Source organism: Squalius cephalus, assembly GCF_949319135.1.
Source record: "Squalius cephalus genome assembly, chromosome: 18".
Taxonomy (NCBI): domain Eukaryota; kingdom Metazoa; phylum Chordata; class Actinopteri; order Cypriniformes; family Leuciscidae; genus Squalius; species Squalius cephalus.
In genome coordinates, this window is record NC_137139.1 from 21,337,654 (window position 1) to 21,362,977 (window position 25,324).

General features: G+C 37.5%; 2 protein-coding genes across 4 annotated transcripts in view; one reads left to right on the top strand and one right to left on the bottom strand.

The window, feature by feature from the left end:
- The window catches only part of nckap5l (NCK-associated protein 5-like), a 29,394-nt gene extending 16,998 nt beyond the window's left edge, over positions 1-12,396 (top strand). For 2 of the 3 annotated variants that reach the window (XM_079849513.1, XM_079849514.1), the window contains exons 2-12: positions 1,841-1,969; positions 2,057-2,125; positions 2,775-2,813; positions 3,023-3,142; positions 3,450-3,539; positions 3,619-6,737; positions 7,420-7,555; positions 7,640-7,715; positions 8,100-8,399; positions 8,517-8,665; positions 9,644-12,396. In XM_079849513.1, coding sequence (XP_079705639.1) covers positions 1,850-1,969; positions 2,057-2,125; positions 2,775-2,813; positions 3,023-3,142; positions 3,450-3,539; positions 3,619-6,737; positions 7,420-7,555; positions 7,640-7,715; positions 8,100-8,399; positions 8,517-8,665; positions 9,644-9,895 — 4,470 coding nt within the window. In that variant the 5' untranslated portion in view covers positions 1,841-1,849 and the 3' untranslated portion in view covers positions 9,896-12,396. The remainder of the gene's footprint in view (positions 1-1,840; positions 1,970-2,056; positions 2,126-2,774; positions 2,814-3,022; positions 3,143-3,449; positions 3,540-3,618; positions 6,738-7,419; positions 7,556-7,639; positions 7,716-8,099; positions 8,400-8,516; positions 8,666-9,643) is intronic. The other variant, XM_079849515.1, reaches the window with a different exon arrangement.
- A 522-nt stretch (positions 12,397-12,918) lies between these two features.
- ctdsp2 (CTD (carboxy-terminal domain, RNA polymerase II, polypeptide A) small phosphatase 2) lies at positions 12,919-23,008 on the bottom strand. The gene is made up of 7 exons (XM_079849517.1): positions 22,361-23,008; positions 17,751-17,902; positions 17,297-17,398; positions 17,070-17,126; positions 16,351-16,443; positions 15,988-16,173; positions 12,919-13,461 (listed from the first exon to the last, which is right to left on the bottom strand). The coding sequence occupies exons 1-7, from the start codon at positions 22,419-22,421 to the stop codon at positions 13,336-13,338; spliced, it is 777 nt and encodes a 258-aa protein (XP_079705643.1). The 5' UTR covers positions 22,422-23,008; the 3' UTR covers positions 12,919-13,335.
- Between the last annotated feature and the right edge of the window lie 2,316 nt (positions 23,009-25,324).

Sequence of the window (25,324 nt, forward strand, 5' to 3'; positions counted from 1 at the left end):
TTATGGTATAGTGCAGTGCTGGGAATGGGTGGATGAAGATGACTGGAGGCTACTGTTGTGGTATAGTGAAACAATAAGGGTGTTTACATCAACAAAACACTGATAGCCATCAGTCTTTTCAACACGAGAGGAATGTTTAAATGAGATTTTAATTTCAGTTCAAAAGGTTAACATTTTATTAAGAATGCACAATATGTCAGTTGGTCACATCGGTTTTCAGCTGCTAAATGTTCATTTGAATTGGTCCAATAAGTAAAATTGGTAATATCACAAAATGTAAAATCATTTTTAATATCGGCCAATATAGCCTATTGGTTAATAGGCTTCAAAATATAAATATTTTTCGGTATCAACCATATCAGTGCAGCCTTACATTTATTAAAATAAAGATGTTTATATGCAAAGAGAAATTGGGCAAAATTCTTGGTTTGCCAATCAGATTTGACTTTTATTCTCTTTGAATCTTAATTTGTTTCACTATAATACAATAATTTACTTAAATCATTATCATTGTTTTAATTTCAGAATACCTCAGACTTTTGAGCCCTCATAGTCTTTAGCACACACTAGAACATGTCTTTGAACACGCTTTTGTCATCTAAGTTTGAATGCAGGTCGCGAGGATCCAATTCTGTGCCCCAGTCAGTAAGTCAGTAGGTCATGAAACGGCGTGATGGCTGGAATCCTCTAGTGTTTTCAGTACTCTTTTGTCTAATCCCCTCTGATTACACTATTAAAGTGAAGATGTGATTTGCCAGGGACTTGAGTTCTGCTTACTCACTCCCAGCTGTCTCAAAGACTTGATAGTCACGCTAACTCTTTTACGCGCTTCGCACTCACTCATTCACCCTTAGGCGCTCTCAGAATAAGCCCCACCCATCCATTAACATATAATTTGCATACAGGTTGACTTTGCAAATACAGTTTTTACAAAGCTTTTTATTAATGCTCACGCACTGATAAATGTTTTTATTTTATTTCCTCTTTTATTTCACAGTTTTCATTTTCAGTTTCTTTTTCAAGTTTGCCTTTTCATTTTAATATTGGCAGTCTTGCCTCGGGATTGTAGTGAAAATGAAACGTCACATCACCAATTGCATTTTATTTTTCAATTTGACATGGATGATGCATTGTCACTGTAAATTTCATTGTAATGAAAATTTTAATTAAATAATTTAACTTTGTTTTCAATTTTGTCACATATTTTGCGTCCAGTTTTCTATAGTGAAATTGTTAATCTGGTTTTAGTTTTCATTTTGATCATTTTTGATTTATTTAAAATTGGCAGAAAATGCCTTCCATACACTGGCAGTGTGAACTCAGAAACTCAAAGTGCACTAGAATGTGTGGAAAGCTGGTTTACAGGTTGTTCAACCAATTGTTTATTGTATGCAAACAAAGGGCTTAAAAAGTAAGAATCTGAAATTCTGGTGTCTGTAATTGGTTGCTCATTAGCATATCAAAGGGTTACTTAAATAATACCTGTCTTCAAACAAGTTTTGCAAAACACTTCCCTCATCTTCCATAGGTTGGTCAAACAAGCAGTCCCGTCCCAAACTCAAGTAGTGATAGCGCCACAATTTTGACTAGACTTACTTGTAGTTGTCCCTGCATTTTAAACTTAAAAGACTGTACTTATATTGACATCAAAAACATTTGACACTTCAGCTCTAAGAAATATTATAATAAGAAATAATAATTTGGTATGTTTATATAGTGCTTTTCTTTCACTCAGAGCACTTTATGTATTGGGTGGGGAATTATAAAAAATGGCACAATAAAAGGCTATTTTTTCTCTATATTAAAAAAAAAAAAAAAACTATCTCTTTCTTCTTGTTAGGTAAAGACAATGTCGGAAGAGGCCCAAAATAGAGTAGATGAGGACTTTGAGTCTGAGGAGGGTGATCTTGAGTCCTATCTAGAGGAAGAGAGTAGCAGTGAGCTTCTGGAACGAGTGAGAGAACTTCAAGTAAGTGCCATATACTTTAACCAAGAATACCGTTTTGTTTACTTTTCTTCCTCGACTTGCTGTTTAAACTGTTCTATTTTTGTACAGGCCGAGAACTCTGCCCTTTCATTAGCAAACGAGAGTCAGAGAGAAGCATATGAGCGATGCTTGGATGAGGTGAGTTAAATATTGTTTTTTTACCAAGCCATACATTTGCCTTCCTATGGAGATTTGCAATGGTTTTGTCTAATGCAGACAGCCAATTAGATCAATAAAATCATAAAGGCCCTTATATACTTCAAGTGAAATCGAAGATGAACAAAGTTGTGTAGCGTAATTTCTTCCAAAATCAGACCAAAATGAAGTTCGTTTTGTGTTTGTTTCGGGAGTTCGAAACAGCTTGCAAATCTTCTGAAAGTTCGCTCTTGCTGGTAAACACCTTCGTACTACCATTGGTCCATGACGATTATGCCATAGGTAGGTGTGCTCTGAGGATCCGGCTTCTTTGACGTGGAAATCTTCTTCAGTTCATTACTTCTGTTCAGTCTGTCAAGGTCAGACGTCCGCGAGTAAAAACATGAATACACTGGAGAGCTTTACAGTAGAAATTGTAATTCTAATGGAAAGAAGTACTGTAAATAAGTGTTTTTTTCATGTTTAATACTGGAAAGCTGCTTGCTTTTAAACAATCTATTGTATAAAAAAGTGCTATATAAATAATGTGAGTATATCAGGGCCTTTAGTCAGATAATGATTTCATTAGTCAAAACCGTTAGTAAAATGATACACTAAAAGTGTAAAATTTAATTCATGTGTTTGTTTTTAGGTGGCCAACCATGTTGTCCAAGCGTTACTCAATCAAAAGGTAAAAACTGTGTGGTTTTGCATCAGAAACATATTTATAAAAACTTTATTTGAACTGCAAAGTCTAAAGATTTATTTATATTTAATTTATATTTATTTTAATTATTCATTTAATTTACATTTTTGATGATAATTTTTAAATATATCTATTGTATATTTTATAAGTGGTATATATTTTTTTAAATGTTATGCTATAAATTATTCTTTTAGGATCTCAGAGAGGAATGCATTAAGCTGAAAATGCGTGTGTTTGATTTGGAGAGGCAGAACAGAACACTGTGTGAGCTCCTGCAGGAGAAATTGCACAGTCAAGCATGTGTTCATACGCAGGTAAATGATTAAATCCTTCAAAATATGATGGAAAAATGTTTTTCACAAAACATTCTTCAAACTCCACAGGGATGTCCTATTAGGTTTGTTTGCAAAATGAAGAAAATGGCTCAATTAACCTCTTCCTGTTTAATTTTCCTGGTCTGTTTGGGCAGCATTTTATTTTCTTGTGACCTCAAGGATTTTGTGTGTAAACAGGCAAAACATCCTTGTTGTGCATGCATACTTGTGATAATTTTTTTGCATAAACCAGTAATTGATTCATATAATAAGAAGCTTAAAGCTTACCTGATGTGTCTTATCAAAGCAGCCAGGACCCTGTCTGGAGCACATTGGCGAGCTGCAGCACAGTGAATCTAACAAAGTGATTGAGGCTCAGAGGACTGCACAGGCCAAGGTAGAAGCCGTACACAAAGTCTTTGTTGAATCTGTTTTTTATGACAACTTGTCCTCATCCTTATAATTTGGTTCCACAGGGCAACAGCGAATGTGCACAAAATTGCATACCTGAGACCCAAGGCTCATCCACGTCCATGGAGGCCATGTCTCCATTTTTGAAGAAGAAAGCACACATTTTGGAGGTCCTCCGTAAGCTTGAAGAAACGGATCCGCTTCGGTACCATCGTTCCTCTGGAATTCCCTCGATCTGTGACTACAGCCAGGCTCTTGCCTCTAAGGAGGCTGTATTAGCCTGCAGAGACAATTCATCCAGGTGCAATGCACCCAAAGCACATTGTTCCCATTCCTGCCCAGATGTTTGCACACATCAGCATTTGAATGGAGGAGAGCACAGTAATGTAAAGTGTGGTAGTTGTAGCACATGCTTGATGCTGTCCAATAAAGATTCAGTCAGCTTAGCCAAGAGTAGCCACAATTGTTGCACTTCAGCCCCCATTACCATCGATAACCTCAATTTGGCTCGGCCCGATTTCCAAGAGAACATGGAAATGCAGAGTCTCGTGAAACCTGCCACAGGTACAAGTGAACTGTTTGTAAATAGGGCGTCCGGAGATATGTCCATTCTTTCAGCAGAGCAAGGTCTTAACCCACCGAATGATCCCCACCCATTAGAAGCCCCTGAATCATACTCGAGATTAACCATTTCAGAAAGAGATCAGCCCAGAGGAGTCTCAGGTCATGTATCTGTAGAAACAAGAGACAAGAATAGGTTATCTGACTTTCTGCTCGAATCTCAATCCAACAGGTCAAGCAGCAGCACCTGCAATGAGACGATTTGTGATGATAGCACAATTGATGTGGCACTGCTGGACTCTGACTTGAAGCACTTAAACGCTGTAGCGCCACAAAGACTTGAGAAAGAAGAGTTTGCAACGAAAGAAGACATTGACTGTGTCTGTCGAGCCAGCATAGCCACCTCAAAGCTGCCTACTCTTGGACTCAAAGACAATTTACAAAATACACACTGTGAGAGGGACAGCATTGAACCAGTCCACAAAGGTCTGTTATTTTCTCCCAATGAGAATCATACTGCCTCAAAAGTACTGGATGATATCTCTGTCCCTGTGAAAGACACACCATCTGACCCTCAGTCCATTAGATCGAAAGTTACGGTCAGCCCTAATCAAGTTTCCTGCCTTAGAGAGGTCAAGGCCTCGCCCTCCAAACTGCTCAAGTTCCTTAAAATACCCACTCTTGGAGAACGTACTGCAGTACCTGCTCCACCTCGTCTCAGTCCTCAGTTGACTCGTAGCTCAAAGATTCCTTGCCGGAGCAACAACTATGAGGTGCACAATTCGCCTGTAGCCACGCGAAAAGCCACCACAACAGAGAGGCAAAGACAGCTGCCCCCTTCTAAATCGGAGTCCCACTCTGCTCCAACTTCTCCACCCCAACCTGATGATGTTCCGGCACCATTGCCAAAAGAACTTGGCTGTGGTATCCCTAAAACAAGTCGAGTAGCCAAACCTGCACAAAGTTCTCATGTTCAAAAGACCCCTCAGAAAATTCCACTCTATGAAAACGTCTCGGATATCTCCAAAACGTGTGGCACCGATGTATCCCAGCTGCTTGGAGAAGTGAGCTCATCTCTTCAAAATTCCAGCCCAGTTAATGAAGGTGCGAAAGGAAAGCAGACAAAGTTTGGTATAGAGAGACCAACGAGTTTCAAGCAGAAGGACATCTCACCTGAGTCGGATTCTTCAGACCAAGAGGACAGCTCGGAGAGCCCGGTGTGGCATAAACAAGTCAATCATCGCAGTTTGCCTAGTCAGTCATCATCCCAGAAGGCTCAAAGTGGGATTAGCACAAGGTCCAGGAGCCAAGAGAAAAGCGAAATGGTTGATAATGATTCACAGAGCTCCGAATCACCTTTTAAAAGGAATGATCCACCGCCTGTTCCTAAGAAATCAGGGATTGGTAGACATTCAGGTGAATCAAGTCATTCTTTTAAAGAACGACTGGCTGCACTTGGCAAGTTGAGGAACCCGGAGGAGTACACAGCTTGTCCTCCGCTTGCCGAGAAGAAAGAAATTCAGTCTGCTGCAAGCATACCAACACAAACTACCGATAAAAGCAAAACTGCTGACAGAAACTCTGATTGTAAATCAGGAGAATATAGACTTCCTAAAAATACAGATTCCATTGAGGATAAATCATACCATTCAGGTCATCTTGATGGTGCTGTTTCGAAACAACAAGGAGCCTTTCAGCATGTTGAGCAAGCTGTCAGATCTCTTCCGTCTAGCACATTAGTCTCCAAACTTGAACATGAATCCTCTAGAACATTCCTAGCCAAGCAAGAAAGCCCAAAATCTAAGATGCATCCACCATCTACTAACCTAGAGGCTGCGCAGGCTTTGCGCAGCTATGCTAAGAATACAACACCCCATAGCCTTTCGTATAATGCAAAAAATGTCACTGGTCCCCAGAGTGGCAGCCCCAATAAAATCCCACTCAAATCACCAACTAAAACTGTGCCACCCTCTATGAACCGAGATGGGAAGCCTACTCAAGAGTTTCAGAGGTACATGTCCAAATCTGAGGACAGAAGCCATCTCAGGGCCAATAAGAAGAAGAATTCTTCCTATGGAGAGAGTCTTCCTCCTCCTCCACCAAGGCCGGTAGAGCCCGCTGAAGAAAAGAGGCACTCTGCCCCCAGCCCACAGTCTTCTATCGAGCAGAAGGTCATGAAGGGCATTGAGGAAAATATGCTGAAACTGCAAGAGCAAGATAAAGGGCAAATGGTTGAGGTCAAGCAAAAAGCTTCCAATGGAATTGCCAACTGGTTTGGTCTGAGAAAAAGCAAGTTGCCAGCTCTTAGCCGTAAACCAGAAACGTCGAAAGTGAAAGATGATAAGAGAGAATGGAAACTCAATATATCCTCGGTGGGCAAGGATTCCAAGGGGGCTGCGAAGAAACCAGAGAGTGAGAGCCTAAACATTTCTATGCTGATTGAGAAGGCAGAGGGCTTGCATAAAGCTCTTGAAGAAGAACGGGCTTATGTGAATGGAGTGGCCTTGGACCGACAAGGAAAGGGACATTCCTGTGAGGTGGTGATGGACCAAGCCCAAGGCCAGCTGTCTGTGATGTACAGAGGAGTGCCATCTGACAACTTCATGCAGCAACTGCTAAACCGGTAAGTACAAAACAACATATACAGTAACTGATTTTATTTAGAAATTTATTTTAAAGATGACATGGCATTTCAAGCAGGAATTTTTGCCAAGTCCCATTTGGTTTGGTACAATGCTAATAAATGTATAATATGTAAATTAGTTTATTATTAAATATATAATATTTTCAGTTGTATTTTCAGTGTTTTTATTCTAAGACATTTTCTTTTCATGCATGAATCATAAAAGCAACCCACAAGTCAAAGACAACATAAATTCCATGTGAACTTAACCTTTAAGTGCATAGTTGTAGTGCAGGTTTTCAGATGATAAAGGTTAATTGAAATAACTGATGAATGAGTAAGGTGAGAAAATGTGTTTTGAGACATTATTTGAATATGACTTGTGAGTCAGCTGTCATATTGGCTCGGCTTCTGCATATGGCTTAACAAATTAGAGAGCGAGTTCAACCCAAATTTAAAAATGTACTCTCATTCAATCGAAACGTATGGTTTTTTTTTGTGTGTGTGTGTAGCTCAGTTGTTCACTGTGCTCTGTGCTCCAGAAAGCAGATACGATTATTATAAAAGTAGTACATCTGTAGTATTCCAAGTATTCTATAACCATAAGCTTTTCTGAGGAACAGACTGAAATGTAAATATACTGTAGACAAACACATCAATTTAATTCTGATTCTTCTATAAGGGTTGATGGAAAGGACACTGGTGGCATCAGTATGGCACATCGACGCCTCTCGTTTGACTGTAAATCCAGACCTGTATTCAGTCACCAGAGCGCCGGCATTGCTAGTCAGACAAGAAGCAGTGATGACATGGAAAAGGTAAAAAGTTAAATTCATGAATATAATGTACATTGTTGTTTTAAAAGTACTTTAATGTTAACTTGACTATTCTTTTTTTCACAGGTTTCTGCGTTACTGAGTAAAGATGTCACATCAGATGAGAACCTGGCTGAGACGATTCATCATGAACATTTTGCAGGTAAGGCATGAATACAATGCATGACATCATGGCTTTCAATGTTTCCAGAGGCAGGAATTTTGATTGGTTAGCATGTAGCAACAAAAACGGGTTTTAACCTGTCACTGATGATGAATAATCTAGGTGCGTCTGAATTTCTGTGGCTCCCATATGTGAGTCACACAGCAACAGATGTGTGGCAAGCATTATTTGGATGTTTAGCGTGTGATCCTTTGTCATGCAGTGCTACTATACACTAAGCACAATTATTCCTACCTACCTACTTGCATACATGCATAAATAATATTCATGTATTTAATATTCATGTATATAATAATCATACATTTATTTATATGTATATATTCATATATTATTTATATAATATTCAATATACTTTTTTTTAAGGATCTGGAATCTCTACACACACCCTTGACAGTGGCATTGGCACCTTCCCTCTTCCTGACTATAGTGCAAATGCTGGTTGCAAAAGCATTCCCAAAGGGAAGGCCCATGGGGAGTGTGACCCTTCTCATCTCCAGGGAAAACATGGCTCAGGGATGAAAATGCCTCATAAGGCCTGGACTTTGGAGAGAGAGTTGTCATGTTTAGAAGAGGATTTTATGGGGGGTCAGGATATGGACCATCACACCAGCAATTTGGAGAACAAGATCCCATCCAGCCAGATTGTAAACATCGTTCATGAAGGTATATAATACTTTAGCTGTCATTTATGTTTAATCAGTTATGGGAGTTTTCAATAAAGAATGATTTCCAGGGGGTGTTTTTTCCCCTCCATTTCTCAGCTTTGATTTATCTTTTCAGGCACTGATATCTGTGGAGCACCTATGAAATTGGGCCCTACAAAGAACTGGACTTTCCCAAACCTCAAAGCATCTGCAGAGCCGTCTGAGGTTTATCTTGGCGTTGGTGACGGAGTGGAGCCAGTGAGTCATAAGAGTTCATTTAAGAGGGTGAGCATCACTTTAGATCCTAGTTTCACCCAACAAGACAATTACAGAACAATAATGCAATCCAATTCCCTGTTTTATTAAACATGTTCAAAAGTTTGGGAACGGTAATTTTTTGACAATGTTTTTGGAAGAAATTATGCTCTCCTAGGCTGCATTTATTTGATTAAAAATATAGAAAAACATGAATATTGTGAAATATTACTACAATTTAAAATATAATTTTTCATAACATAATTTGTTTCTGTAATGGCAAAGCTGAATCAGCATCATTACTCCAGTGTTCAGTGTCACATGGTCCTCTAGAAATCATTCTAATATGCTGATTTGTTGCTCAAGAAACATTTCTCTTATCATGGTGAAAACAGTTGTGCTGCTTAATATTTTTGTGAAAACTGTGATCCAGTTTTTCAGAATTCTTTCGATTCTAAAGTTCAAAATGATCTTTTGTAACATTATAAATGTCTTTAATGTCACGTTTGACCAATTTAGTGCATCCTTACTGAATAAAAGTATTAATTTCTTTCAAAAAACATCTTACTAGCCATCAAACCATCTTACTTAGTAGTGCATCTCTTTTAGTGTACATAGTAAAGTTCAGCGGTGTGTTTGCTTTCTTACATTTAAATGACCTTTGCCACCATCTAATGTTCACTGAAAGTTAATCTTTAAAAATGCTAATTATATAATAACAATCTAGCAAATCTCAAAATGAATATCCATTTTTCATACTGTACATTATGTTTGTGGGCCTAAATTGACTGATTAAAATGACTGATTTTAGTCCGTTTATTGGTTGTCTGCCAAACCATAAAAATAAATATCAACCAGAATTGTAATATCAGAGTATCATACAGATTGTAATAAAGTATTATTATGATTAATGAAATTATGAATGTATTATTATTAAGATAAGACTTTTCTGTCATGTACTTTTCATTGTTACTCACTTTGCATTTTTGGGGCTTTTTTGTCCTGCAGCGCAACAAGGCTAGTGATTCCGTAGCCAGCCGTGAAGGAGACCCGAGAAGTCTTCCTCAACCCGGGCAGCCACGTAGAGGCAAAAGTCGTATTCCTGCAAACCCGGAGATGGTGAGGGACACTGGTTTGGAGTTGGTGAGAGAGAGACCTGACGACGGCCTGTCTCCGAGCCATCCCCAGGTCCTCGAGACCCCCGAGTCCCTGAGCGATTCCCTCTATGACAGCCTGTCCTCGTGTGGTAGTCAAGGCTGAAGTGGTTTCAGAGGGACTGAATGATAACCAGGTACCCACCTTTTTGTACCCCGATTCTCATGACGCTTCAAATATTTTTCGAAGGAGGATATTAACCGGATAACCCATTTTTTTTGACCGAGAAAAGCTCATGCCACATGTTACCCTCCATACACGAAATACCCACGTTTCTATCCTGATGGTTGGAAAGAAGGACTTTTACAATGTGTTTGTGGTGGTGTCATTTTAGCCCATTATAACAACTCTATCATCTCATTCGTGTTCTCTGTTTCAAGTGGTAGCAAAAGTAGTGACGCTCAGCTCATATTATTGTTAAATTACATTTCAAGGACGAATCCAAGCTCATCGCGACAGTCTTCCAGTTTTTAATCTCACAGAATGTTCTGGTTCTCATGCAACATCAGTGCACACTCTCTTTGGTAACATTTGTGTAAAGTTATTGGAAAGTGAATGTTAATATATGTGATTTTCAATTAATTTAATATGCATATTTCATGAAAAAAAGGAAAAAAAAACATGCATCTGTGTAAAACTTGCATCAGCCGTAGACTTTTGATTCATTGTGTTTAAAGAAAATAAAACCTCGTAGCAGCAACATACAGTAAGTGCGATTCATATAAGACAGAGCTACAGTGTTCCACAGTGAATTATTATTTACGTTTATTTATTTATTTTCTTTGAGTAGTGTGGGAAGACAAGACCACCTTTTATTGGTTACTCCTTTTACGTTCTGTTCAAACGTGTACTGTGCCTGAATTTGTGTGTACGTGTCTCGCTGTGCGTCTATAGGATAGTTTGTTCTCCTGACCCGGCCATGACTTGTTTTGTTTTTTTTGTGTATGTTACTTGTGTTTTGCATTGATTTAAAGAAACTTGTGACTCATGACTTAATTCTGAACTGTGTATTGTTGGATTACCCTGCGTACAATCAGTGAACTTTAACAAAGCTTACACTTAAACCCAAGAAGTTTGGCTCTGGCTGACTGGACATGAGAGAAAAATCATCAAATCATTCCTTTTTGAAAAGGTGGCTGATGATTTCTTTACTCTTTATGTTGACGTAGTAACGCTGACTCTGCCTTGCGCATCTTTCCACAGCTGTTAGAAATTACCCTCCTGTGAGCCAGGTTTCATGTTGATTACTCAGCAAAAGGGGTTTTCTTTGGGAAATGGTTGGTGTTTTTTTTTTTTTTTCTCTCCCCCACAAACCCATCATATTTCTTCAGCATAAAGCATTTTGGTGCAATTCAAGTTAAGGTGCATTGCATGCATTTAACTGTGGCTAATCCTGTGTAATGGATTACAGGCAAAAAATCTTTCCATTTTCAAGTGGTTGCTCAAAAAGCCATAGGTTAGTAGATAAGTAGTACAACCCGAATCCTTTCCAATCAGTGCTGACCTCAATAGCTGTTTTTTAACGAAGCGACCACAACAAAAGACTAATTAAAAACATTCCCAAGCATATATACGTTGTCTTTCCAGGCCTGTGTAAAATTTTTGTAGAGATAAATTAACTTTGTAGTCATCCTCAATCTTATACGCATGTTACTTAAAATTCTTGTTTTCTTTTTATAAGTAGTTTGTGTTACTATCGTAGTTCTCTAATTTGCCTGCCGTTATAACCTTTGTTATTTACTTTGTTGTAATTGTCAGGAATATTTTATATTAGTTTGGTATGTTTACAAAAGAATTTATGATGAAGTTGTTAATATATCTGTAAAATGTTTATATAAGGTGCTATCTGATTTTTGTTTTCACTCTGTCCTGCAAAAGCCATAAATGTGTTTTCATAATCTCCTTTCTAAGCAATCGCCATCACTCAATAAAACTCAACTCAATAAAAACCTTTTTAAGTACGTTTTTTTGTAGTATGTTTATTCCAGAATATGTGACGCATATCTTCCTAAACTGTGGTGGATTCTGGTGCCCCTAGTGGTCAAAGGAGGACGTACAACTTGCTTGTCAGATGACGGCAACAATGTATTTTCATTTGAAAATTTGAGATGCTCTATTTATTTTATTTTTTTCAAAATGACATATTTTAGGTCAAAGAATTCAAATGCTCGTTTTATCATTCAAAAGTCGATGTTATAAATTATTTGAATGCTATTTGCATGTTTGAATTCTGTGCGGCTGCATGTAAAATTAATAATAGCTTACAATGGCTCAATGAGAAAATGCAGAGAAAACAATTACATGTTGCACAATTGTTTTTTTTTTTTTATTGTCAGCAATACAAAAGTCAAAAATGTGACAACACAGTCCTTATCAGGGCAAATTTTTAACCAAAAGGCAATAATCTGCCCTTCGAACACTTGGCTGTGTTTATAAAAATCATGGCCATTTTGAATATTTGTGCTACAGTAAAAACAAATTATAATATAAACATGATCATGTTTAAATAAGATGAAGCACAGAGGTGGAGCATCTGGTCTGCATCAACAGATCATACAAAGATGGACATTTTCAAGTTCAAAGATGTATCATACAAAGATTTTCAAGTTCAACCAAATATACACATAAATGACAGCACAAGTAATTGTCTGCATGAATACAGCAGAGAGAAGGACAGTAACTGAACAAGATAAATCTCTTTGGTTCATTCTGTGGTGTTAATTCTGCTCCTCACATATACTAAAACCCCATCAAGTACACTTGAAGCAGATAGATAAGGCCACTTTAAGATGAATACAGGAAGGTATGTAGTTGTAATTCACATGAAACAGTGTTAAAAACAGGTATTTTAATGCCATGTTAACGCATCTCAGCGACAGTAGAAAACTGTGCAGTTTCAACAAGGCCTAAAGTAATAAGACAACAAAGATGTATGGGTGCTTGGTGTCACGTTTGCATTTATGGAAAAACTATGCATAGCATGTAGGATAAAACAATGTGTATTCCATTTGCGGCATTTCTCTGGAATACATTAGCAACACTTGTTTTCCTTTAAAGTGATTATGAATGCTGAAGATTAAAAAAAGTGTGAAGACGAGTTCAGGTAGAACTTGCATAGAGAGACTGGCCTGAAACTTGTGCTTCAGCTTCACTGTTGCGGATTACTGATGACTTAATTAGACCCTGCAATCTGTTTAATCTCCCAAAGGATGTCATCATAAACATAAAAAAAAAAAAAAAAACGAATAACAAAAAAATAGAAAAGTAAAAAAGGAATATAAAATCTGTAAATTGTTATTGCAAAAGGCAAGCTCAATGACTGAGACAAAGCTGGCCTCTGACCCCGATATTTATCATCACTAACTGTTTAAGGTCCCTCAAACCATGTAGCAAAACCGCATCCATTTTTTGTGCTGAGCAGAATTATGAGCTTTGGTGTTTGTTTTCAGGTCAGAAGGCGGAGTCTACTGTCATATGAGCCGCTTGTGTGTGATTGGCAGTCAGTGCTACACATGGAGGTTTGCCCTGGTCTGGCAGTGTAGGGATTATGGACCCCTGAGTTGTTCGAGTCTGCTGTAGACATCATCAGCCTGACTTAACTCTTCAAATACTGGGATGAGGTGAAGCAGCTCAGTGTCCTCTGAATCATCGAACCAGGAGAGGACAGGAACCTGTTAAAGGCACACACAGGTTATTATATGCCAGTAGCTTAATGGGTTAATAGTAATATAATCATTTTGGGATTATTATATGTACATATTTCAGAGGGTGAAACAACAATATTTTGTTACATATACAGCAGGGTCCAAAAGACTAAGAAAGCATTGAAAATATAATTTCAAAACTTTGTTAACATACTTAATATACACTCACCTAAAGGATTATTAGGAACACCTGTTCAATTTCTCATTAATGCAATTATCTAATCAACCAATCACATGGCAGTTGCTTCAATGCATTTAGGGGTGTGGTCCTGGTCAAGACAATCTCCTGAACTCCAAACTGAATGTCAGAATGGGAAAGAAAGGTGATTTAAGCAATTTTGAGCGTGGCATGGTTGTTGGTGCCAGACGGGCCGGTCTGAGTATTTCACAATCTGCTCAGTTACTGGGATTTTCACGCACAACCATTTCTAGGGTTTACAAAGAATGGTGTGAAAAGGGAAAAACATCCAGTATGCGGCAGTCCTGTGGGCGAAAATGCCTTGTTGATACTAGAGGTCAGAGGAGAATGGGCCGACTGATTCAAGCTGATAGAAGAGCAACTTTGACTGAAATAACCACTCGTTACAACCGAGGTATGCAGCAAAGCATTTGTGAAGCCACAACACGCACAACCTTGAGGCGGATGGGCTACAACAGCAGAAGACCCCACTGGGTACCACTCATCTCCACTACAAATAGGAAAAAGAGGCTACAATTTGCACGAGCTCACCAAAATTGGACAGTTGAAGACTGGAAAAATGTTGCCTGGTCTGATGAGTCTCGATTTCTGTTGAGACATTCAGATGGTAGAGTCAGAATTTGGCGTAAACAGAATGAGAACATGGATCCATCATGCCTTGTTACCACTGTGCAGGCTGGTGGTGGTGGTGTAATGGTGTGGGTAATGTTTTCTTGGCACACTTTAGGCCCCTTAGTGCCAATTGGGCATCGTTTAAATGCTACGGCCTACCTGAGCATTGTTTCTGACCATGCCCATCCCTTTATGACCACCATGTACCCATCCTCTGATGGCTACTTCCAGCAGGATAATGCACCATGTCACAAAGCTCGAATCATTTCAAATTGGTTTCTTGAACATGACAATGAGTTCACTGTACTAAAATGGCCCCCACAGTCACCAGATCTCAACCCAATAGAGCATCTTTGGGATGTGGTGGAACGGGAGCTTCGTGCCTTGGATGTGCATCCCACAAATCTCCATCAACTGCAAGATGCTATCCTATCAATATGGGCCAACATTTCTAAAGAATGCTTTCAGCACCTTGTTGAATCAATGCCACGTAGAATTAAGGCAGTTCTGAAGGCGAAAGGGGGTCAAACACAGTATTAGTATGGTGTTCCTAATAATCCTTTAGGTGAGTGTACATGTTTGATAATATATATATAAAGGACATATTTTGTACTTAAAAAAGATATATATATAAAGGTTTGTTGTTGTTTTTGCATTTATTTGACCAAAATACTGTCAAACAGTACTACTATTACAATTTCAAATGATTTCTGATCAATTTAAATCAAACTGATTTCTATTTTAATATATTTTTACATGTACAATTTCTAAAAAAAAAAATTCCTGTGATGGCAAAGCTCCATTTTCAAATGAAAAAACAAATGATCTGCACTCGCGTGTGTCTTAACAAATGATTAATTTTTTTTTATTATGCAACAAAGCACATATGAATTATTCAAATGTTTCATCAGAAGGCTAATTGCCGAAACGTTTGAATAATCCATATGTGCTTTGTTGCATAATAAAAAAATGTAATAATTTGTTAAGGAGAAACAAGTGAGTGTAGATCTTTTTAGCGCAATTTTCCACCGGACAAATTGCGATTGTTAACTCATGATTTCTGTTCTGTCTGTGCGCACCAATCTTGCACTTCTATCTACTCCTCAACCAGACCACCTAGAGACTTCGGGTTTTCGGCATTATGTTAAGGAAGGTCTAATCTCGGGAACGCACAAAAAAAATCCAGGAAAAGATTTACTATCTCTTAGTGTTGTGATCCCATGAGGTGAGAAAATTGCGCTAAAACACTCACTGAGTTTTTATTACTTGTTTATTTATTTATTTGAAAGCATTGATATTTCCACGGATATACACACCCAAAATGGTTGAGATTCTTTTTTTTTTTTTTTGGAAAGCTCCACTTTCAGCATTTAATTGAAATAGAAATCTTTTGTAACTGTCACTTTTTTTAACAATTCAACGCATCCTTGCTAAATAAAAGTATTACCATACATGTGTGTATATATATATATATATATATATATATATATATATATATATATATATATATATATATATATATATATATATATATATATATATATATATGGTATTTCTATATATATCAATATCTCTATCTATCTATAGACTTTTGGACTCTACTGGATATGTCAAATACAGCAAAATAAACAAGTGTTAAATAGCAAGAGGGAGAATCTACACAGCAGGACAGTGAAACCTACAGCATTTTCAGGGTGGAAGATGTATGAGGCAGGGGAGTTGTCCAGGATCAGGGTTTTGTGGAGCTCACGGCCGAGGCGACTCAGGTCTTTAACATAGCAGCCTTGATAGAACACACAAGATTCACGGAACAGCCGCGTCCGGAACACGCCACACTGATCCAGCAGGTCGGTCACGGGGTCTGCATACTACCAGAGCCATGAACGGGGAGAAGGAGGGATGGGTTAAGGAAAACCTGTTACTGGAGAAGAAAATCAATCTGACACTACAAGGGCATAACTCTATAAAACTAACTAACCAGCATCTAGTAAGGAATTTCTACCATTTTCCTAAAGAAACATGAGATGTGATGTATGTTTTGATACCTTAGCAAGGCTAGCAGTGAACAGAACACATTCAAACAGTTCTCCCATCCTCTGGAGAAACTCATCCACGTATGGCCTCTTCAACACATACACCTAAAACACAGATGAGTTTGTTGTATATGAGACAAATGTATTTTAACGCACCACTTAGAGTTGAGACTTCAGAGTCAAATGTAGTTTTTTTTAATAGAACAAATCACAAAATGTTGTGTTGCGCACTAAGGCGCGTCGAGTGCTGTTGCTCGTAGCCTCCTCCTGAAACAAGTAATCAAGAATAGGCCGTACTAGTGGGAACTAACCTATCCTGGATTACTTGAACCAGGCAGAGGCCAAATGCAGATTTTCCATGAAAAGTGGGCGAGAACAACAAAGGTTTAGGAATATTTTAATGTGAGTTCAATCTCCACATTTTAAAAACAGAAGTATTCTAACACTGCTTTTTTGTTTTTTTTTTGTTTTGGGAGTAAAACAAATATAAATATAGATTTTTTTCCAATGGGCAAATATTGTCTCTTGTGGTTGTACACAACATGACGTCGCAATCCTCCTCCACTGCTGAAGTGTTGTTCTCACATCAGTCCAGCAGATGGTGCTCATCATTCACTTTAGAATATAGAACAACATCTCCACTGTTTCCTCAAGCAGATGTCCTGCACACTTCAAGTCAATGCGCACTGGCAGGGTGTTTCTCACATACACAAACATTTATCAGATCTCACCTGGTGTGTGGTCCCCTCAATCTCCACAGGCACAATGAAATCGGCATTGCTTATTGGCTACAAAAACACAATGTGGATATGGTTAAGAACATTGCTGGGGTGAGAAACTGTTATTAACCCTGTTGTTTACATGCACATGTTATAGTTATCTATTCTGAAATATTCAGTTACACAGTATTTCCTTAAATCATCAAAATTACAATATTAATCAGTGTTACAGGGTGTACCTTAAAGGAGCTATGCACCAGTGTTTCATCCAGATCTATGACCACACAGATCTTCCCCTGGTCCTGAGAGGTCACTTCTGGCAGCAGACGCTCTCCTGGTATCTACAGGTGAGACCAGAACACACAGAGGGTCAACAACACCAAGAAAAATGTATATTTGATTTACACAAAAATAAATAAAGGGACTACTTGTCATACTTGTATGCAAAGTACATATCATTTTACACATCCAGATGATGTTTTTAAATTTAATATTTTGTATTAATCTATCCAAATATATGTGATGAAATTATGAATATGAATTGGTATTAATGTAACAAATGTACATAAAAACAGGCATCTACAATTTACCAATGTAAAGTGGAACATATTACAAATCTGCTTAATCTTAATTTGTTTTATGTGTCAAGTATATAAACTAACAAAAAGTGTTGATTAATGATTCATATAATACTTTGGCAATGGTCCCATTGTCCTCGGGCGCTAGCAAGGCATCATGGGAAGGTGTCGTTGGCAGTTGGGCATCTTGAGCTCGAAGGCAACAGATGAGCTTTTTGAAGATATTCCGACTTCCAGGTTTCTGAGGCGAGTTTTTATTCACCTGATCTGTTTGAAAACAATAAAACCCTTTTTAAATGCATAATTTGCATATATCAGTCCTGCTGATAATTGTTGTGCATAAACATAGCATAAAAAGGCTCATGTTGCGTGGTTTATAAAACAATCCCACTTGAATCCCATTAAGTGCTGTCAAACCCCACCCAGAGTACATTAGTAAATGTTAATAAATATTTTCAATTAACCACTTTAGTCTCCAATAGACGACAAACAAAACTTGAATTCACATTCGCCAATCAGCTAGATACATTTGCATCGAATGCGCCACTGAGGCTTGACGGATCTTTTAAATAATTCAGAGCACTGGAATGAAATGTATGTTTTGGTCAGTAAATGTGGCGCCTATCAACATCAAAATGACCAAATGCTCAGCCGCCCCTCTCCAGAGATGGCACACGTTGCACAGAAACAGAAAATCTGTTTTAAATGAGACTGCTGGCTACGGCTGGTATATGTTATATAATCTCAGAGGGCGGGAAAGCCCACACATTTCTGCTGTACCTTTAGAGCAAAACATACACACACACACACACGCCACTCCTGCCATTTCATCACAGAAGAGCCTGGCAGAAAAGTGCATACGCCACAGACTTGACTCCTATCCACAGAAATGAGACCTATGTTTTGTAACACAACATCTGTAACGAGCTTGGTTGTGCATTACAGAGGGGCTCCTTGCATATTTTCATATTTCTGCATATTTTTGCTCGCATGTAAGAGGAACATGATTTTGTTCAGACATGCCTGTTGAGATTCCCAAGAAGCAAAAATGAAAAAAATGGCCATAAATGCTCTTGCAACATGAAAGTACGCCATGCAGTGATTAGAATCTGTTTTTATTCCTATGGTGATGTAACTTCGGTACTGGTAATCTTTTCTTTCTTTTTTTTTTCTCAGCTGAAGGAATTGACCATAACATGAGCAGGGGCTGATCCCAGGCACTTCTTCTCCCTCTTGTTCCCTATGGGGACTTATGTAGCCATAGGAATCATCTTATGTAACATACGAGCAGCATGCACAGCAGAGGGAGGATGAGAGAAAATGGCCTCCTTCGTCATCATTTACTCTGTGCTGTATTTGCCCATCTGTACACTCTCTGATAACGCCCTGCTTAACAAAAGGACTCAGGAAATGGAGTGCAAGGAAAATGTGTCCATGAATTCAAATGCACTTTCTTGAAAACATTTGTCACATGAGGATCAAGCGATATTGACAAGCTTTGTGAGCGGAGAGTGGAAGGAGTGTTTTATTAAGGACCGTCAAAGGTTCTGTTAGAAGCTTTTAAGTGGTCAGTATTTCTAGCTATTACACTTCTGCTCAGATCTGATCAAATGAGAGTGCGTAAAAAAAAAAAAATTTTTAAATCAATTTCCCAAAAGGCAGATGTACAAAAGAAAACTGCTATAAATCTAGCATTTACTAAATTCATCCTCAGTGAATTGTCATCTATTTTCCTAGATAATAAAAATCTACATGGCGAATTAAATGGCAAACACGGATTTGAGTTTCAAGGGATTGTGTGTAACTGGAGTCCAAGGAATCTGTTAAGAAAACAATAACATGTTCTTGATATTTATAATTGGACCAGCTAAATTAGATTTTTTTTCTCAGTTGTGTTGCATGTATCTAACACTGGTATAACAGCAGCAATGTTTTCCTAGACAAAATGTCTTAGATTTGGTCTGCAACAAATCGTTTTTAGACATAACGCATTACCAATACATATGGAAGCGATTTTTCAGGCATTCAGATTGTTGCATGAGCACTGGCCTAAACTGAACACATTTCTAATGCACTTAAATATCAAAATGGTTTTCCTGATTAAAAATAATAAAAATGCTCAAAGTAAGAATTCACTGAGCTCTTAGAGCACATTCAGTATATAGTGACAGACCGCATTTTCGATGACGTTAATAAAAGATTTGGTCATTTTGAGAATATCTGTCTTTGGATAGTACAATTTGTTATCATTAAATTGAAATACGTATATATATTTGGCATTACATCGCCAGTCTGTCACCCTGATCTCTAGATATCAGCCTCAGTATTGGTTGTTGAAAAACATCCATATTGTCTGACCATTATATTTCAGCTAAGTATTGATTTTCATTGCCTATATTCATGGATTGCATTTTCACTCGGTTATGATGTTCAACTTAACCATAGCTGATGGATACTCAGCTAATGACAAGCTAAAGGTCTACATTACAAATTTCTAAACCAGAGTTCTTGCTAGATTTGAATACTATTAATGCAATATATTCAACAAAATCAATTAATCTAATTCCACAAGGTACTATAGCAAATATATATACACAGCTTTACATAAACATCACAATTATTCTTTGCATTTGATAGGCTATCTGTTTGAGGGGGTCAATGATGACATAGAACAGATCTATTCTGTTATTCAAAAAAATGGCTTGAATACATGGCTTCTATGATATTTTCATGTTTTCAATTTCTGAATTAAAATGAATTTTGATATTTTATCGTGGGGGTTAAGGTAAAAAAAAAAAACGTCTAGGTAGTGTAACTCTAAAGATCGTAAAAAAGAAAATAGTCTCATTAAAAAGATTAAATTCTTAAAATTAGGGATAAATATTTATTATCATTTCTCCAAAATAATATTATTAATATTTGAAAAACTTCTAACAGACAGTGGGAAGCCATTTTGTCGTCATGTCATACAACAGAGGACCCCTTTAGACTGTGAATTGCAGCCATTTCATTTGTTAAAAACATACTTTAGAGTTTTTTTAAGCACTTTTTTGATATTCAACATGACTCATAAATTTATATTTTTGCCTTGAAAAATATCTTTGAAAATGTTTTTGAAGTTGAGTACACTCATGTATATGCAAGGTGAAAAGACAGAATGTAGTGCTTTTTACATGGTTACACCACTTGACTGTTTCAGAGTTATTGAATCAAAATATTTGCACAAAATGTTTTTAAATGAAACTATCATGAATACAAAGATTATGTCTTAGAAACTAAATAGCACATATGTTTTAAACTATATTTGTAAATTGATTTAACCTTTTTATATTAATTTGTCTTACATTTGCACTAATTCATCTGTTCACATCCTGAGCACCATAATTCCTGAGCCTTTGCTATTATGGCCACAAAAAAAAAGGTCACACTGGACACTTGATGCCATCAAGTACAAACTGAGTTCAAGGGGTCTTCAAGGAATTTGTGCAGACTTGGCTTGGCTATTTTCCCAACATTATGGCAGCTCGTAATTCACTAGTTCAGAGATCGTAAACATCTGTAATAACAGCCTAATTGACATCAGTTAAGTATGGTCATACTGTTGATATCGTATTTGCGTCAGATCTAAAATAAGCGCAACAGCTCTGCGCATATTGACGAGACATGAGAAAAACACTGGTCAAAACACCGCGAGGAGATAGACTGACCCGCCAGGTAGTAAGTAAGGGGTTACAAAATGGTTACTTTCCGCATAATGGTTATTTTCCGCATAACACTGTGGCCTTTCCTCGTTAAACATCTAGATAAGGCCTTCATTAACCGTTAAGGTTTGAACGTGTGTGTGTGTGTGTGTTTGTGTGTAATGGTAGCGTCGCGCGGCAGATGGAGGGCGTGTGCTGCTTTGAGGGGTGTGTTGTGCATTCCAGCGCGGCACCTTGCGCTCTCCATTAGGCCGATGTTTTTCACATTTCAACTCGATATTTTGTACAGTTTTACTTCAGAAAGAGCGTGAGATACGCGAGTGTAGGTAAGTCGATTAAACAGAAAATGTTTTTGAAACACAATCCGCATAACGTTAAAACAACATGTCACTCAAATTATCCATTAACCAAGCGTTGAAACGACGTCCACAGAAGAGGAAACAACAGTGTCTTAACGTGAAACATTTGGTTACATGTTTGCTTTAAAAACACCAGAATCTATTGTGTAAATAAATTAAAATCGAAATAAACAAATAGAAAATAATAATTTATTAATATACATCAATTACCAAATAAAAAAAAGATTTCTGCAGGTCGTCTAAAATCCTTTTAAAAACTGATCATATCACGTAAACATTCAGCAATGCTTGACTGCAACAGCAAAACATGTAACGTTAAATAATAATAAAATTAAGTTACGCTGATATTTATCTTAAGTACGCTACAATGAAAGACGAAGCGCTTATATATATATATATATCCTGAAATGCGATATTGATTTTATTTACATTTCGCTGTTCGGAGCGGAATTCGTTAAGTTTCAACGGTTGGAACTTAACGAATTCCGCTCGCGACTGTGACATGTCAATCAGCTCAATATGACAAATAACTGTCACACAGTGCGAGCATCGAACATGTTCGAATCGCACATCGAACAGTGTGACGCGAAAATGGCCAATATGTGATCGTTAGAAATGACAGCGCGGAAACATCACCATTTAGTATGTGACAGCGCATTGCCTACCTGTTTTCGAAGACAACCGAGAATCCTCTCTCTGCACTTGAGTGATGATAGAACTTTCCATCTAACAAACGCACAGCCCTTAACGTCCAACCAACCTTTTCCAGCGACAAACAGTCGGTCCGCATTTAGTGGCATTAAAAGCTAGCGAGGCTTGAAATGAATAATTTCAGTTCGCACAAAAATATCTCAAACCTACGGCGACAAATTATTTTGATATTTATTTATTCCCGCCTTCTATTCTCTTCCATATGGGAGGGGCATGCCACTTTGTTTTTGTTTTATCTTATCTGCTATTTTCTAGGATTCGCGTCTCGGTTACTTTATCGCTCGTATATTTATCCATAGCCCCCTCTGGTCTAGGTAAAGCCCTCACTTTTTCTCCAACAACATGGAGAATCCAGGCGAAAGAAGAAAAACAACCGAGGACATGGGGCAAGGACGGTTTCAAGTTCCCCTTACTACAGATAAACAACCCCGTAACTGGGGTAGATCCAAAATAGCCTTTTAAAAAAAGACACGACCAATTCGCTCAGATGTATAATTTAAGAAGATAAGAAGCGAAAATAGTCGATAACTGACGATTTTTTGTTTTTCCGTGTATTGTTTTGCTTTGGACGGACTCGAAGGGGCGCCTTGAAACAGCTGGTCGTTTCGGATTGGATCACCAGGAAGTGGGAGTAGCTGAAGCATTCTTCTGTTCTGCACACTCCACACCGAAAACATTCCAGTGCTGGTTTTGTCGCAAATCAGTATTCAGAAGATGTAGTCCTATTAAATCTAAATTACAGTGTCGGAATGCTAATTTAATAATGAGGGAATAGCAAAGAATGAGTGATGCGATTAAATTTGTAATATTTGTTTTCAAATAGCATCACACCTAATCCACCCATTTTCCTACTGATCCTCCTCATCACTGTAGTTGTGATGATGAGGATGATGATGAAGAGGATTAATGAAGGCTATTTGTCATTTCTCAATATAACTGTTAGTATTATTAGTTCACAACTCGAGTAACCCTAAGATTCTGTGCTAAAATAGGTAATTTAATAAAAAAAAACATTAGTCTAACATTCAAAGACAATTTGTATTAAGTGCCATTTTAGTGTATTAATAAATAAATAAACTGAAGCCCAATCAAATTATTAATTAAATTATATCAAAGTTGCTTTGAATAATACAAATAAATTGAGTGTTGAATACTTTATTTTAATTACTCAAATTAATGCAAGTGTAATTTTGATTCCAGCATGAGAATTCCTTTAGGTTATGAAGTATGGCATTACTAAAATCTTTTCGTTAATCCAGTAATTAAATATGAAATCATTTTAGATTAGATAACAACTTTGACAACATTTAATGTCATGATTTGAAACATAGTTGGCCGAGGCATCATTGTAAAACTGTCATTGTCAGCTGTGTGAAAAAAAGGTGCATAATTTCTGAACTATGAAAGTTGAATGACTTTTGACCCGCCCTAATTTCCCTGTATAATGCCTAGCACAACCCATAGGTGCTAATTTAATGATGCAACTATGTGCAGCTACATTTACTGCAATTAATAATTTCCATGAATGTTGCACGTTTGTTTATTAGTCATATTGTAATGCATGTTTTCAAACAGAAATAGAAGTTTTACGCCCTTATTTCTATCATTTTTTTTTATCTTTCAATCAAGTGAACAGAGGTAGAGAATGCTAAATGTAAGTGATAAAAGAGCCACAGACTTTTTACCAGCCTGAGTACTGCCCAAAACTCCTATGTTGGAAATCTATTCTATTCCCAAACGGGACCAATTCTATACCACAAAACCAAGACATAAACAAGAACTGTTTACAGAAATGTGGAAGTTGTGCAGATGTCAGATATGTGACTAAAATAAGTGTAAGCCGGAGAGTTCCAAAACATGTTCTGCTTTTGAAAAAGTGTTTTTGCAATTCTGCAATGTGTTATGGGTGTGGGTGTGTTTTGTTTTCTTTGTATTTTTGGGTTATGTATTTCTCTTGGTTTTGTAGGTGGCAGCGGAGATGAGGAACACCTGATTCAAATTAGGAGGTGGAGATATATGTGTTTTGGTTCCGTGCATTGGGGGGGGGGGGGGGGGGGGGGGGGGTGTACGGAGAGGTGACATCATCTACGGCTGGCCTCTTGTTTCCTCGCTAAAACGGGATCTAGCGTCTGTCGGCATTTTGGGACATTTCAGATGGCATAAAATGTATTATTGCACTTTGTGAAACCCTTAGAATTATGTAATACACCTTATTCATTATATCGATCTTTTGTTTTGATTTCCCTATATTGTTGTGGCCTCGAGTCGGCCATAACAAATGGAAGGCATGGGATCACCAAAGAGCCCTTGGGTTTACACATCACAATATCAAACAAATATTATTTACAGAAGGAAATAAAGAAGATAAGAAGACACCAAAATATGCTAATTAGCTTTTTTTTTATATATATGTAACAACACTTTATCGGTTCATTGCAAATTAAATCTTTTATGTTACTGAAACTTTAACGCCACTTCCTTACTGTAGACAGTGGCCCTTGTTTGTCCTGTTGACTAAGCATTCCTCAGAGGTCAAAGCTGAGAGATAAAATGACAGTTAATGAAGCTCTATCTTATTTAACACGAATCGAGATGCGGGCGCTCTCTAAAATGACTTAATATTGAAATTAAGTTAGCAAAAGCTGGTTGAAAAAATGATTACAGTCACTCTTGTAAGGTAGAAGTAATCATAGAAATCATTGGCTAAACGAGCAAATTCTAATGATTCAACTAATTATTGTCCTTTTGTGTAATTTTTTTCACAGGAGAAAGGCATAAAACGTGATATTTCCATTACTCGTTCCATTTCTCACAATTTACATTTGCAACAATACGTAAAGTGCAAAAATGTGTGCAAAGACTCTTGTAGAATTAATACTGGGCTCTTAACAACTGGTTCCTCTCAGATATCTTCTGAA